Source organism: Peromyscus maniculatus, chromosome 5 (assembly GCF_049852395.1).
Source record: "Peromyscus maniculatus bairdii isolate BWxNUB_F1_BW_parent chromosome 5, HU_Pman_BW_mat_3.1, whole genome shotgun sequence".
Classification (NCBI taxonomy): Eukaryota; Metazoa; Chordata; class Mammalia; order Rodentia; family Cricetidae; genus Peromyscus; species Peromyscus maniculatus.
In genome coordinates, this window is record NC_134856.1 from 34287268 (window position 1) to 34303229 (window position 15962).

General features: G+C 39.5%; 1 protein-coding gene across 6 annotated transcripts in view; it reads left to right on the forward strand.

Moving 5' to 3' along the window:
• LOC102924514 (uncharacterized) overlaps positions 1–15962 on the forward strand; it is a 90689-nt gene that overhangs the window by 16702 nt on the left and 58025 nt on the right. For 4 of the 6 annotated variants that reach the window (XM_076572001.1, XM_076572002.1, XM_076572000.1 and 1 more), the window contains exons 2-4: positions 451–512; positions 4969–5011; positions 8705–8815. Coding sequence is in view for 1 of the 6 variants with exons in the window: in XM_076572007.1 (XP_076428122.1) it covers positions 8771–8815 (45 nt within the window). In the remaining 5 variants the exon portion in view is untranslated. Of the gene's footprint in view, positions 1–450; positions 513–3777; positions 5012–8704; positions 8816–15962 lie in introns of all 6 variants that reach the window. The other 2 variants (XM_076572003.1, XM_076572004.1) reach the window with 2 other exon arrangements.

Here is a 15962-nt window from a genome sequence, read left to right on the forward strand (position 1 = left end):
GCTTTGCTTAGTCATCACAGAGAGGGTAGGCATGTGGCACTGGGATAATCAGGTGTCTGGATAGGAAGATATTATGGCAAAGCTCAACATTACCAAAAGCCTATAGGGACGTGGGTGACAGGAAAACTTTTCTTGCTTGGAGACAGGGCATGGAGTGATTTCTAATTCCCAGTGTCACAAAAATGTAGCAGGAAAAATATATTTTGCATTGACAAATCTTTTCTACCAGAGATGAAAAGGCAGAAACTTCCATTCTCTGCTTATTCTCAGGGGGAACAGGGACCACTGAACTCACCACTGTTAATTTCCAATGGCAGCCTCCTCTTATACAGAATTCTTGCCGGCCTCAATATTTTCCAGTTTTAGAGATGCAGAAGAGGAAAGAAAAAATGCATTTAAAGTGTGTACTGAGAAAGGTACAGTGTGACTTTTGGGTCTTCTGTTTTCCAGAGAGGAAGATTATCAACTGTGGTTCTCTTCCAGACAGGGGAAAGCGCCATGCCCACTCCTGGGTAAGCATCTGAGAAACCTGAGGGGGCATTGATTGAGTTAAAAAATCATTAATCCTAAATTGTTCAAGTTTTCATTGTTTTTCTTAAGCTTAAATATCCATGAAAGTAAACATCATATGAAATGTTCTTTCATATATTAAATAATACTTAAGTACTTAGTGAGTCTTGACCCTTTTCCAAGTATATGATAAAATCTTTTAAAATTTATATTCATTTGGGAATTTCATACATGAATATTATATTTATATCATTTCCATCTCTACATCTGGCCCTTTAATCTCTTACCAAATCTCTTCACACCCCCTTCAATTTCATGACCTTTTAAAATTAATCTTGTTTTGTTGTTTGGTTGATTTTGTGTGTGTGTGTACAGCTGGGAGAAAGCATATTTAGTGTTGCTCATATGGGTATGTTTTTAGAGATGAGCAATTGGGACAGGGTAACCTATTAGTTCATCCCTGGGAAATACTGTTTCTTCCTCTGAACAGCCATTGACTGTCTTTAGCTCTTCATCTAAGGGTGAGTCTTGTGAGACTTACCCCAATCCACAGTGGCAGTTCAATTAGCACGGCCACTTTTTAAGTCTCATTTTGGCAATTATATTGTTGATATTTCATGTGTGTAGTTTTCCTTTCATATACTGAAGACAGCATCTCCTAGGAAATGTCCTGGTTCTCTGGCTTTCACAAGCTTTCTTCCTACTCTCCCAGGAAGCTGCCTAACCTTAGGTAGAGAAATTGCATTTTAGATGTACCAATTAGAGCTGTGAACTGCACTTATTCTTTGACAGGCTGTGTATTGCTGCATACCATAAAAGCTATACATGCAACAATATCTGGTCAGTCTAAAAATACAAATAGTACCTAAGACATACAGTGGGAGAGAGCAGACAGAAATTGGAACTACATTTATTTTATTTTAATATGTGTATTAACTTTATAAAATGTTGTCTTGACCTTAAGAATTATAACAGCCTTGTGCACCATGTTTGGCTTGAGGTTTCCTTATAACCTGTCAATCATGGTGGTCATGTTTCAGTTAGGTTCTATATCACTGTGATAATACACCATGACCAAAATCAACTTGGAGGAGAAAGGGTTTCTTTCATTTTCCTCTAATAGTCCACTGCTGAGAAAGTCAGACCAAGAGCTCAAACAAGCTGGGAACCTGGAAGCAGGAGCTGATGTAGAAGCCATGTAGAATTGTTGTTTACTTGTCTTGGTCTACATTACTTTGCTCAGTCTTCTTTCTTAAATCATCAAGCCCAGGGGAGGCACCACCCATATAGGATGGACTGACCCACATCAATTTGTAGGGAGCAGAGGAATCTCTGAATGAGAGAAGCCTTGAGTGAATGTGTGTTTTGACAAGGCCATGATCATGTTAGGGTGTAGCTGGAGTTTTCTCCAGTACTGCCTGGTCCGCAGTCAGGACAAATCTCTCTCACCCGCCAGTCCCACAGCTGCTCAGACTCAACCGAGTAAACACACAGAGACTTATATTGCTTACAAACTGTATGGCCGTGGCAGGCTTCTTGCTATCTAGTTCTTATATCTTAAATTAACCCATGTCTATTAGTCTATAAGTTGCCACATGGCTCGTGGCCTTCCAGTACCTTATACCTTGCTTGTCATGGTGGTGTCTGGCAGCAGCTCTCTGCCTCAGCCTTCCATTTCCCAGAATTCTCCTCTCTCCTTGTCCTGCCTATCCTTCCTGCCTGGCTACTGACCAATCAGTATTTTATTTATTAACCAATCAGAGCAACACATTTAACATACAGAAAACATCCCCCAGCATTAGGGATTTCAAAGACTGGGCACATAGGTTATTTGGTAAAGCTATCTCCTTCTATGGACCTGGCTCAAGAGAAATGGCACAGTTTTCCTTGAGAATCTGAGTTTGAATGTTTATAAAAGATTGACCAGGGTGTGCAAGACTAGCAACTACAGCTTCCTCCTCCAGGAAGCTTGAAGTAGTCACCTACAGAGACCCCCTGGAACAATAGCTGACTCCTACCCCTGTGTTGTACCTAATAAACATCTTGAAGGTCTGTGTTGTGGATGGTTAGAATATTGCCTAGTCCACAGAATGTATGTCTCCGTGTCAGTCCTTCCTTCATTGCCTCACAGCCCCTAGTGAGGGTTTCAGGACTCAAACCATGCATGTCACAGATAATCACTATTAAGAAATTGAACCATATATGTGCCTTCAGGCCAGATAGATGTATTAAGGCATTTGTCAGTTGAGACTCCTTCTTCCCACAGAACTCCAGCTAATGTGTCAAGTTGACATAACACTAACCAGCACAGGATTCTTCTGAATGCCAGAACACTCAGTTCTCATGCTTTCATTAACAATTATCCCCATGCCCTTGTAGATGTTACTATGTCTATCCTATAGAAACTTCCTGGCCCCCAACCATTGCTGCTGAAAAAACTACATTGCTGCTTTAGCTTTTGTCCCAAATGCATTGCATCTGTCCCACAAGTAAGGGAAAAGCAAGAGCTTCCAAGTTTCATCAGTGATTAATGAGAAATAAGGAAAGGAGACTTCCCATAAGAAAGAAGAGCCATTTTGACATACAGGATCTTTGAGAATTCCTGTAGAGGAAGTAGTTAACAGCATGAAACAACAAACAAAGAATTATACATGGAAACACTAACTAGACAGTGTCTAGTTACTAGACATAGTCTTCTGTCTTGTAAATGCAGCTTTGCAGGGACTTCAGTGTTTCTAGTATCGTGTGACTTTTTCCTTATAGGCATCAGGTAGAAAACAGTGGAGGAAAAACTAAGGAAAACCACTCCACTCCACAAGAAATACTCGGTTTCAGAATTTACAAATGGAAATGAGCTGTATCTATAAATCTGTCAGGAATCATGTTGGAGAAAATGCTGAGCTATTCTAACATGTACTGTTAAATTTTTGAAAAGATAGTAACCAACAAGAAATTAATGTATTTTCTTCTCTCATGATAACTCTTGACTAAAATGGAGGACACATGACTAAAATGATTAGAGCTAGAAGGCTATAGCAGATCTCCAGTGTATATGATGTGCAGCAAAGCAACATGTACGAATTTTATCCTCTAAACTTTTAAAGTCCATGCTTGGACACCTGTTTCACTAAAGTTTCTTCCCTGATGATTCCAGGAGTCAGAGCAGTACTGCAGCTCATTTCAACTTGTGCTCATGCTCATCAAAAGGTCTATTTGATCATTCATCACTATTACCATTAATCTTTATTTAATATTTTCTCTACATAGGACATGAGAACCCATATACCATGAGAATGGGTGACTTTTGAAATTCTACCTTTGTGGCAGTGGGGCCAAGTGACTACACTGATTATCTTGATATTAACAAGGCAGTCCCCACATGTGCCAGGACTATTCATCCTGAAGCCCAAGGACCCACCCAAACACCAGAGCAGTGAGTCTCTTGCCTTCCTTCAAGGTCCTAAATTTACAGGTTCTTAATCATTCTGTTCCCATTTCCCACCAATAATTCCAGTGTAACTGCATTGTTATTTCTTCATCTAATGAAAACACATTATCTATTGGGGAAGTGTTTACAAAAGAAAAGAAATTGTGCTAAACATATTTTGGTTGATATTATTGTGGTGTGAAAATCCAGCTATTTTTTTTACTTGATTTGCATCACAGTTTATTGGTAAACATGTTATTTGTATCAAGAATCAAGTTGATAACACTTTATATAAATTCATTGTATAATACTAGCATCATAACAGAAAGCAACCCGCTGTGATGGGTTACAGTTTTAGTATTTTAAAATCCTTTAACACAAACTGTATCTGTATTTGAGACCAGTGAAGGGACTGTAGGGCCAGAGTGAGAGGTGAGGACTGGAAAGGTAGTCCCTCTGTCCACTAGGAAGTTGGTGGAATTACCTGCTTAGGCATGGATAGGGTAATGGGGGGTCTCCCAGGTTGGACACTGTCACTTCTCTGCCAAATTGAGAAGTTCAATGGCCTCTGGAGTTTAAAATGACCCTGATGGTGAGGCTGGGCCTCTGTGGTGTGGCACAGGGGTTAAGCTCCCATTGGGGCACTCTGATTTCCAGTGGCCAGGTTGCTGGCAGAGAGAGCACACCTTTGTCAGTGGGAGGGGATTAGGAAGATGCTGGACCAGTGGCTTTCCTTGACACATCAAAAGTAGGTTCTGAGTGGAACCGACTTTGCCCCCACCTTGCGGGGGGTGGGGGGGGAGGATGGGGCCTCAGAGATCTTCCCTGTCCCTTTTGCAGGGATGTTGCTGGCCTTAGGGCCGCTGCTAGGGCGTGGGCATCAATGGCTAAGTATCTGTTTCACTGGAGCTTGACAGGAAGACTTGGCCATCTTCACCAAGTCCTGAATCAGGTTTGGGGACTGCTCTCAACCTTTTTTAATTTGTTTGTCTTTGTTTTTCAAATGTCTGAAACCGATTGTGAAATAAAAGGAGAGGCCATTACCATGGACTCTTCTGGAGAGGCCAAGTCAAGGTAAGTCATGGCCTCTTGTAATCTATTAAGAAAAACCGCTGGGTTCTCATCTGTTTGCTAGGTAACCTCGTGAAGTCTATCAAAGTTAACTACCTTGTTAGAAATTATATTCATGCCTTTCAGGAGGCATGGAATCATAATGTTCCTCCTCTGGTGGCCCTCCTGTCCCTCCTGTCCCTGCTGGTTGTCCCAGTCAGGGTCTTGGAATAGGGCTGCATGCATGACCCACCAGAGTCATAAGATCCACCAAATGGGTCTGGTCTGCCTACTGTCTGGCCTTCACCTAGACTCTCTGGAACTCCTCACAGGTAAGAGTGGAGGACTGAATAACACAGATATCATGCCAGGTTGAATCATAGATTTGAGCTGAATGACAGAACTCTCTTATGTAGGCAGAGAGATTAGTGGAGAAAGAGCCCAGCCATTGTTTAATGTTAGCAAGATCTTGGAGGGAGAAGGGAACATGAACCAAAAGACACCTTCGACTCCAGTCAACTCCAGGAGGGCGCAGAAGCCAGCGGGGTCCTGTTGGGACCCTGTGTGGGCAGCCACAGGGGAGGACCCTGAAGTGGCAGACAACTGTGTCACTTGTGACAGGAGACAGAAGTCCAGAGGGAAGAGTCTGTGTGCCCTTGGAGAAGGAGGACAGACACACAGGGAAGTGTTGGTCAGAGGGTGGAGCTCTTGACAGTGAAAGAGAAGGAGTCAGAGAGGGAAGAGGATTGGGGTCAGGGGAAGGGAGGCTTTGGGTTCCTGTGTAGAAGCTGAAAGGGGTGGATAAAGGGATTTAGGGATGATGGTAGGGGGCAAGGTGGGTGGAGTGGATTAAATAGGAGAAGGAGTAGAAGGAGTAGGGGACAGAGCTGGCAGAGGTCGAGGAGGGGAAGCCAGAGCTTCAGGCAGTCTGTCCCTCCCTGTGGAAGCACAGCTGAGAGCTGTTTGACCCTGGCCAGCAGAATCTGAGCTGTGGAGCACTGGCTCCAGGGGAAGCATTAGGAGTGTAAATCCCAGGATCCCTGTATGTAAAGGGAGCTCAGGTTGCTTGACAGAATATTTAAAAAATTTTCTGAATCAGAAGGCTGTTCAAGTCAAGGGTGCCGTCTGGTGGCTACTTGGACTCATTATCCCAAATATATTGCCATCTCTTAGGGTCTATGGCCTGGGAAAGCCCCAATTTAGAAAAATTCACAGCAGACACCCCAGGGGTGACTGAAGATCACAGTTCAATCATCCAGAGTTGCCCATCCCCTAAAGCTGCAGCATAAACCCAAAGTTAGCACTGAGCATCCTTTTTTAAGGTAGCCTGAGGGAGGATTATGGGATGGAGAAGTCTTAGGGAGGAGGCGTCTCTGGAGCCACCAAGTCTTTTCAGAACAAAGGCTGCCTTTGTTCTACTGTGGGCTTTTTCTAGTGTGGCTGCAACTTATGTCAGAAATAAAGAACAAAAACAAAAGCAAATAAGCACCTGGTGCCTGTGTAACTACCACTCTCCAGAAAGAAGGAGTTACAGGTTGATCTAGCCAGGCTTTCCGCCAGGGTAGAACAAAGAGGAGGGTCCTGCAGCTCGCCTCTGGGACCCGGACTGCCAAGCAGGAGGTCACCAAATGAATGATAACTCCTGCTGCAATAAATCCAATTGAGCTGAATTAAAAAGTAAGAGGCAGGTTCATTTTTAGGGACTTGTTGCTCCTGGGCAAGTTCACGGCCTCACAGTAGGAGGTCCATGTAATCTCAAGGCTGGACTGATTTAGGGGTCTTTCATAGAAGCAGGAGGCAGTGCCATACTTGTGAAGATATTGGCTGCATCTGGGTTCATTCATGGGTAGATAGTCTCATTCATAATAAAACTGATTAAACATAAAATCAGATTTTATTGATTCTTTTGCAATTTCATATATTGTATATTTATCATTTAATCCCAACTCCACAACTTCACCCACATTCATGCCTTTTTCTAAACCCATCAACTTTGTGTTCTCTTTATTTTTCCTTAAAACAATTTTAAAAACCCAGTTTTATTTTGGCCATATACACTTAGGTGTGTGGCCGTCCACTGGAGCACCAATTGGAGACCACATCCTTAAAGCAAACTGAATTTCACTATTGGGCAGATAGGAATTTTCCATTGCTCATCACATGTGGGTGATACTTTCTGCCCAACTCCATTCCCCATGTTGGGATTAGTTCTAGAATTTTGAGCTTGCACATGTCTTGTGCATTTATCGTAACTGTGCATGTGAGTTCATATTGGCAGCTGCTGCTTGGTGTGTAGAAAACATTGTTTCATTGTCGTCAGACAGTTCTTTCCTCTCTTACAGTCTTTATGCTCTCTTGTGAAAGTACCACTAGGCCATAGGAGGAAGGACTGTGACTTCTTGAGATACCAGGATTCTGAACTCTGCAGCCTTTTATTCTCTTCACATAGACCAGCTGTGGATTAAATCTGGGTGTTAAATCACTATCTACTGCCAAAGAAACAACTCTGATGAGGAGTTAGAATTGCACTAATCTATTGTATAATGATAAGTTATTAAGGGTTGGTTTAATACTATGTAGATATACTAGTAAAAAAAATAGTGATAGTTTCTTGCTTAAGCCTCAGCCCATCTAGTTAAGGTTATTGGTCCTGATGATGGTGTCAGTTATGTATTCCATCTTGAGGTTTGGACTTTAATACATTCAGAACATGTAACATTGGTAACCCCTCGGCATTTGTGCAATTATTGCATCACTGGGCAAATCTTGACAGGACATCTATTATTGTAGCTTACAGGGTTACACCAAGATAAGATTGATGGTTACTCTTATTCTCCAGTAGTGTGCATAGCACAGATGGAAGGAAACTTCCAGGTCATACCAGGTTGATTTCTCCATTTCTGTGAGTCAAGCATATGTTATCTCCAACAATAGCTTAGTGTCAAGTTCTGAGGGTAACCAAGATCAATGTCAGTAGCCTGTTGGAAATCTTTGGGATCCACTAGCCAACAGCTCACAAAGAATATCTCATTTCTAGCACTATTCTTACATTTATTAGACTATGCAGTCTAGCCTGGTTATCATCACCTGTTAGTGGGCAACTCCACTTACACTATTTTACATATGTATATGTATATATATTTTAGGCAGCTTCTACAATAGTTGTCTACCAGATGGCTTTTCAAAATTTTTTTCATGTTAGTTATCCTCCTAGTATTCACTCCTCTATGCTGCTTTCTAACTCCTATATCATTTACCTCTTTCTCCATGTTTACTTTTCTTCTCTGTATCATTGTGTTCTATTTCCCCTGCCTTGAAATTTCTCTTCATTGTCCCTTACTAGTTTTCTGACTTCTGAGTCTATTTCAAGGGAAAGATACTTATCTAGAGCTCTGAATAACTGACTTAATATTGGTTCCCAGAATCAGGATCCTATCAATAGTGAGCCTAATTTATTTAGTGAGTGATTAAGAAACGATAAATGACCAGGTAGATAAAATATTTGGTGAAATGTCTTACACCATCTACATCATGCCCCCTGTGTTCACTTTGAAATTATTTAATGTATACTGTGTATTGAAGCAATTATTATAATGTTTCCTAATTACCATTTAGGAAAATCATCATACTACTACAAGTAATGACCTCCATTCTTCCTCAGATTCAGAGAGAATAGTTAGAAGAATTTGTTCTTTCATAAACTGGATTTTTTTGCAGGCCCCTGACTGTGTCTGTCTGGACACATCAGCCCTAAACACTGGGCACCTGTTTGGATAGACCCTCATGGATATTTGTGAAGATGATGAGGAGCTACCTGCTCCAATTCTGGTATGCATCATTTATTTTTCTTCTGTGGCCACAGTATTCCCAGAGAATATAACACTTTCAAATCCATCCTCTAATTGGCATAACCATTAGAAACCCCTTGACTAGGGAAGAGAAAGCTAGCAAAATATCACTTTAAAAGACAAAAAAAACTAATTTAAGTTTTACTGATTTATAGAAGGCAAGTATGAGAGGAAAATACATTCTTGTCTTTTCCACTGGATTAAGCAAAGATACTACCTGCTGGATGATGGCAGGGGGCACAATGGACATGATCCTGTGAACTCACCTCTGCCTCACATTACCTTGTCAGCTTCTTCCTTGAACTCCACACTAGTATGAGAATTCCTTTCATGGTCAGTGATTAAATTTGAGAGTGCTCATTCTTCTAATATGAAATATTTGTAATGTTTTCATTTGCATTTAAAGTAATTCAACATGAGTAATTTTCATGTGGTATTATTCCTTCATCTCTAACAAAGTGTATCAAAAATATGTCCCATATTTTGGCCTGTTTTATTTCAAATAAGTCACTAAATAATCATTGGAAACATTTATTGAATATCCAGCATCCCTCAAAGCACTATACTCCATCTAGGGAAGTTTATGCTACATGGGAACATGTTTATCATATTAGGTACAAGACTGTACTACAGTAAGCCTTAAATGTTTTACACAATTTAGCAATAGCCATGACTGCCATAATCCTACCTCTGAAAATTAAGAAAAACTTCAGTAAGGTTTGGTGTAGTACCCAAGATTACAGGGTAAATCAGTGGCAGGGTAGATTGTAGTTGCTGTGGGTTTGTGAATCTGACAGCACCTTTCTACATTGAGAGCTATAAATACTAAGACAGAGTAGAAAGAAGTGAAAGACTGATTCAAAGTTTATATCACCAATAAAACATCCATAAGTCCAGATAATTGTTAATCAAATGACAGAAGGATCAGGACTTACCATTTTATGGCTAGACTTGAGTGCTTTTTCAGTCAAGACTGTAAATGGAATCTATACGTGTGCACGATTAATACTCCCAGTTGATTCCTGTTTGAGGCGCTCACTATATTCAAGTTCATGTTCTATCTTTTTATTCATTAGAAATCCATGGGACTACACAAGATGTCAGAGTTCTTTAAAATCAATGAAAGAACTAGGATCTTTGAGAAAAATTACTTGATTAAAATACAAAGCAATCTAAAGAACAAAGCCCTGTGGCACTGTTTACTGTGTTGTTACTTTCAAAATAGTTTGGCATCCTACTTGCTTCATCTTAAATACAGATAAAATATCCAAATAATTAACCTATTAAATGATTTAAATAAGATACATTGCACAATAAATTTCTGAAATAATACACTGAGTATAATAAAGTTTTATTTAAAGTCAGCAGTTAGCCCAGGGATTATAGACAACTACTAGTTTATAACTCACTGACTAAAATGGGGATGAGATTCAGAACTTGAAGTCATACATCTTTAGTCCTTTCATCTTCATATTTCTGGTATTTCTTTGTTTGATGTTATTTGCCTAATTGTTTTAGAAAGCCTTTAGAATCTATTTCAATAACAACTAAGGTAAGTCTAGTTTCTGAGAGGATATCTGTACTAAAATAACATATTTTTCATTCAACGGTGACTATGGAACAACCTTTTGACCCAAGACAATTAAATGCCACAGTGGTCTGCACAAAGGACAACTGCAGCAGGGTGTCTGAGGCCCAATCTGGATTATCCTGTTTAGTTAGCTGTCCTTTTTTTTTCTCATTCATTTAGAGACTAGAATCCCCATAACTATATATTACTTCTTCTTCATTTATTGTTATAATATTCTTCTGGCAACTCTTTTAAAAATTTCTGGAAGGATTTGTTAGAACTTGGTTTAAAACCTGTCTGTATAGAAATAAATGACTTCTTCAGCAAAAGAATCAAAACACCAAGCAGAAACTAAGAGAAGCATCTGAGGTGATGCCTCCTTCAGTCTATTCACAACTGAGAAAAATCTATCTCCAAAGTATCTCCTGTTTTTCTATTTTCTATTATTTGAGTTCTATTAAGTATATTATATGAATTAAAAGTATTTGATTATGTTGTATTAAACATATTCTTTATTGTAATAATATTTCATAATTTGATATCCATGACAAGCATAGTTCTTTGTAGAATGTTTAGCTGGGCATTTTATCTGGTCTTAGCTGGGTAACTCATGGATGTTCAGCCATCTAGCAGCTGGGTTCACTAACATGTCTGTCATTTGAACTTGCTAGTGATTTGTTCTTTGTCTATGGCAAGTTAGCCTAGCCTTCTTAACATGGTAAATGAATTTTCAGAAGCTAGAAAGGAAGATGTTTACTAATGTCACATTTGTCAAAGATTACTACACCAAAGTCCAATCTAAAGTTAATTTGGGAGGTACCTATGTGCTGCAATATATGATCAACCACAAGAGATAAGAAAAAAAGACCTGTATGGGCTGGGTGGTAATGGTGCAGTCCTTTAATCCCAGCACTTGAGAGGCAGAGGCAGGTGGGATCTCTTTGAGTTTGAGGCCAACGTGGTCTACAGAATGAATTCCAGGACAGCCAAAGTTAAATGGAGAAACTCTGTCTTGAAAAACCTAAATAAATGAATAAATAAATAGATCTTTATTTTTATGAATGGCCCTTAATGGTTATATATATACTACTGTTAACCAAAATTGAACATAATATCACTAACAAACACATTATTCAGGTTTAGGCACTCATTGAATGCATTGAAAACATATTCCAAAAGAATTGAACAAGACACAAGTTTGGAGGAATAATTTATTTCAAAAGGGTCAACAAGACCAATAATACAAAAGCTTATTCAAATTTAGTGTGCTATACATACCTGTATTATAGAAATACAATCCTCAAAATTCTGAAGAATTCTATGCCTTTGGGTACTTTACAGAAACAGAAACAAAGGATCCTGTAGACATGGGCATAATTAAACCTATGAAAGTTCAAATAAAGAAATATTTGTTAAAAGTATATATATTAAATGTAAATTAATAAGCCAAATTTTTCTCATTAATGCATCTAAGCATCACATTTCTCCTTACATAATCTGAAATAGTAAATCTTTCAAGTACAATATATACACATGATGGATAAGGGTGAATTTTTTTAAGGATAAACAATACAATCCACCTCAAATTCCATATTTATAAAGGCTGATAAAATGCACATTGTAATATTCAGGAAAAATAATATAACACTTTTAAATGGTGGTGTGAAGAAACTCATCTTGATTCCACATTATTGGCTAAATTCACTTTGGTCTTCTCCATAAAACAACGGTGGTGGTTGGATATTGGTGAAATTATTAAGGCCACTCCACATAGTTAAAAGGGAGGTTTATTTAGTGGCATAACTTACAAATGAAGGGATAGGTAGATCACAGGGTCTGGGGAAGGTGTGGCGCAGTCAGCAGTATTCTCTGGAGAACTCTGCTTGGTCTACCTCCAGCGTCCAAGGTCCAGGAACCAAAGAGAGCCAGCGCATTGGGATCTTGGGTCTTCAGGGTCCTCTCTTGACCCCACCTCATAGACGTGACAGTTACTAAAGCCTAAATGGAGATTGGAACTTCCAGATCAAGGTTGGAATGGCTACTCACTACATCTGGATATAATTGATACTTTTCCATAAGATAGTAATATTCATGTAACATCATTGTATCCCAGAGGAAAGAATTCATCCTTTGCTTAACATGTTTTATAAAAATTTCACCTATGCATCTCACAGTCATATAAAGTTATGACATTCTTTTTTTTTTTAAGTTTATTTATTTATTGTGTATATAGTGTTCTGTCTGCATATATGCTTGCAGGCCAGAAGGGGGCACCAGATCTCATTACAGATGGTTGTGAACCACCATGTGGTTGCTGGGAATTGAACTCAGGACCTCTAGGAGCAGTCAATGCTCTTAACCTCTGAGCCATCTCTCCAGCCCAAGTTATGACATTCTAATCAAAATATTAAAGTACCTATAAAGTATCTTTCATACATAATCTCAAAGAGAATAAGTTTGAAATGCCTATAGATTTTCTGACACTTAGAAATTCTAATTTCTTTTATAATATTCATGCATTTGCTTATTAAACATCATGAACAAATTAAAATCAGAAAAATCTCTGCAGCTTCATATTTGTCCTACTAGCTTTCTACTGTTGTGATAAAACATTTTGACCAAAACAACTTGGGGATTAACAGCATTACCTTAGAGTTGTATAGTCCAGCATGAAATGAGGTTAAGATGGGAACTCAAAGGCATATGAACACTTATAACACACACAGAAGACATAAGACATGTAGAACACCATCTGAAAAACACCCTTTTGTGTAGCTGGAGTTTTTTTCCAGTCTTGTCTGTCCCACAGTCAGGACAAGTCTCTCTCACCCACCAGTCCCGCAGGTGCTCAGACCCAACTGAATAAACACACAGAGACTTATATTACTTATAAACTGTATGGCCATGGCAGGCTTCTTGTTATCTAGTTCTTATATCTTAAATTAACCCATTTCTATTAATCTATAAGTTGCCACTTGGGTTGTGGTTTACTAGTATCATAACATCTTCTCATGTTGAAGGTGGCTGGCAGCATCTCTCTTGACTCAGCCTTTCATTTCCCAGCATTCTCCTCTCTCATTATCCCACCTATACTTCCTGCCTGGCTACTGGCCAGTCAGCATTTTATTTATGCAGAGCAATATCCACAGCACTTTTGATTATTGGTACAGATGAGGGATACACATACCAAGTTAATAGCACAGATCTTCAACATGATCATAGAAGAAAACACCGCACTTCAAGGAAAGACACATCCATACAAAAACAAAAAGCACAAAAGAATACCAAATAGACAAGATCAGAAATGAAAATCCCTAGGATATACTAAAACAATAACTATACATAACAAAGAAAGTATATGGAAAACTAAAAGAGAAAAAATGCAAGTCACATATAAAAGAGAATCTGTCAGTGACAGCTGATTTCTCAGTGAAAACTGAAATCCATCAGAACCTGGAGCAATGGATCCTAAGTCTTAAACACTCTAACAGCAGACCTAAAGTAATATACCCAGGAAAACTGTGATGATTGAAGAAGAATGGAAAATTTTCCACGTCATGAACAGCCTAAACAAATTATACCCAATAAACTAAAACATAAGGAAAATATAGTAAGTATTATTTCTCCCTGAAGAGAGAATTGAACATAGGGGAGAGAGAGAAAAAGAGAGTGTGTGAGAGAGAGACAGAGACAGAGACAGAAAGAGAAAGGGTGAGAGACACTGTGGAAAGAAATACTAAGTATTATTATTAAAAGGCAAGATACCAAGCTCCCAATCTGACCCGGACCTCCCATCTGGACAAGAGGTGAGTGCCTGGGCTCAGCCTAGATCCCATCGCTGGGCACCAGCCATTCCAGGGAAGACCTCTCCAACTTGGCCCCAGGTTCTGGCCATCAGGCAGGATCCCCTCCACCCCCAATGGGAAGGCTCCCCTTCTCCAAGACCCCTGGCAGACCCTGCAATCTCCACAACCTGCCCCCACGCCCATCCGCCCGAGACCTCAGCCACTTCCTGAAACTTAGAGACGATCCCCCAGCTCCCATCCTGCTCCAGACCTCCCATCTGGACAAGAGTTCCCATCCCACCCTGGAGCTCCCATCTGGAAAAGAGAGAGAGGCTTCCTGAATCAGTCAGCTCTGTCTGGACCAAGTACGCTGATAAGACCAAGAATGAATCCATAAGGAGATGGGCAGACGTCAAGGCAGAAGTACACACAACAAAATGAAGAGCAATACAGCATCACCAGAACCTAGCCCGCCTCCAACATTGGGACCTTAACATCAAAAAGTGGAAGAATCAGAAGAAACCAGCCTTATGAATAACATGATGAAGAAGGTAGATAAGAAGGCTTATATAGAAGGAATCACAAATGAAATTGAGGAAAAGACAAACAGAAATGGGAAAAATGCTATAAAAAAAACTAGAGGAAAGGACAAATAAAGCAGAAGGAAACAATAAAGCCCTGGAAGAAAACAATAAAGCCCTGAAAGAAAACCATGAAAAAGCAATGAAACAGATGAAGGAAACAGTTCAAGACCTGAAAAGGGAAATAGAAAAAATGAAGAAGACACAAACAGAGGGAATGCTGGAAATAGAAAAACTGAGTAAACGAACAGGAACTTCAGATGCAAGTATAGCCAACAGAATGCAAGAGATGGAAGAGAAGATCTCTGGCGTTGAAGATACGGTAGAAGAAATAGATTCATCAGTCAAAGAAAACACTAAAGCCAACAAAGTCATGACCCAAAATGCCCAAGAAATTTGGGACACCATGAAAAGACCAAACCTACGAATAATAGGGATAGAGGAAGAAGAATACCAACTCAAAGGCACAGAAAATATATTCAACAAGATCATAGAAGAAAACTTTCCCAACTTAAAGAAGGAAATGCATATGAAGATACAAGAAGCCTATAGAACACCAAACAGACTAGGCCCACAAAAAAGTCCCCTCACACATAATAATTAAGCAACTAAATGTACAGAATAAAGAAAGACTATTAAGAGCAGCAAAGGAAAAAGGCCAAGTAACTTATAAAGGCAAAACCATCAGAATAACACCTGATTTCTCAATGGAGACTTTGAAAGCCAGAAGGACCTGGACAGATGTAATGCAGACACTAAGAGACCATGGATGCCAGCCTAGGCTAATATACCCAGCAAAACTTTCAATCACCATAAATGGAGTAAACAAGACATTCCAAGACAAAGCCAGATTTAAACAATACTTATCTACAAACCCAGCCCTACAAAAAGCACTAGAAGGAAAATACCAACCTAAGGAAGTCAGTACACCCTTGAAAACACAGGCAATAGATAAAGCCACAGCAGTAAACCCCAAAGAAGAGAAGTACACACACACTACCACCAAAAAATAACAGGCATGAACAATCACTGATCATTAAATCAAGACCAGATAAACTACTTAAATAGCCCAATAACCCCTAAGGAAATAGAAACAGTCATTAAAAGTCTCCCAACCAAAAAAGGCCCAGGACCAGATGGTTTCAGTGAATTCTACCAGGTCTTCAAAGAAGAGCTAATACCAATACTCTC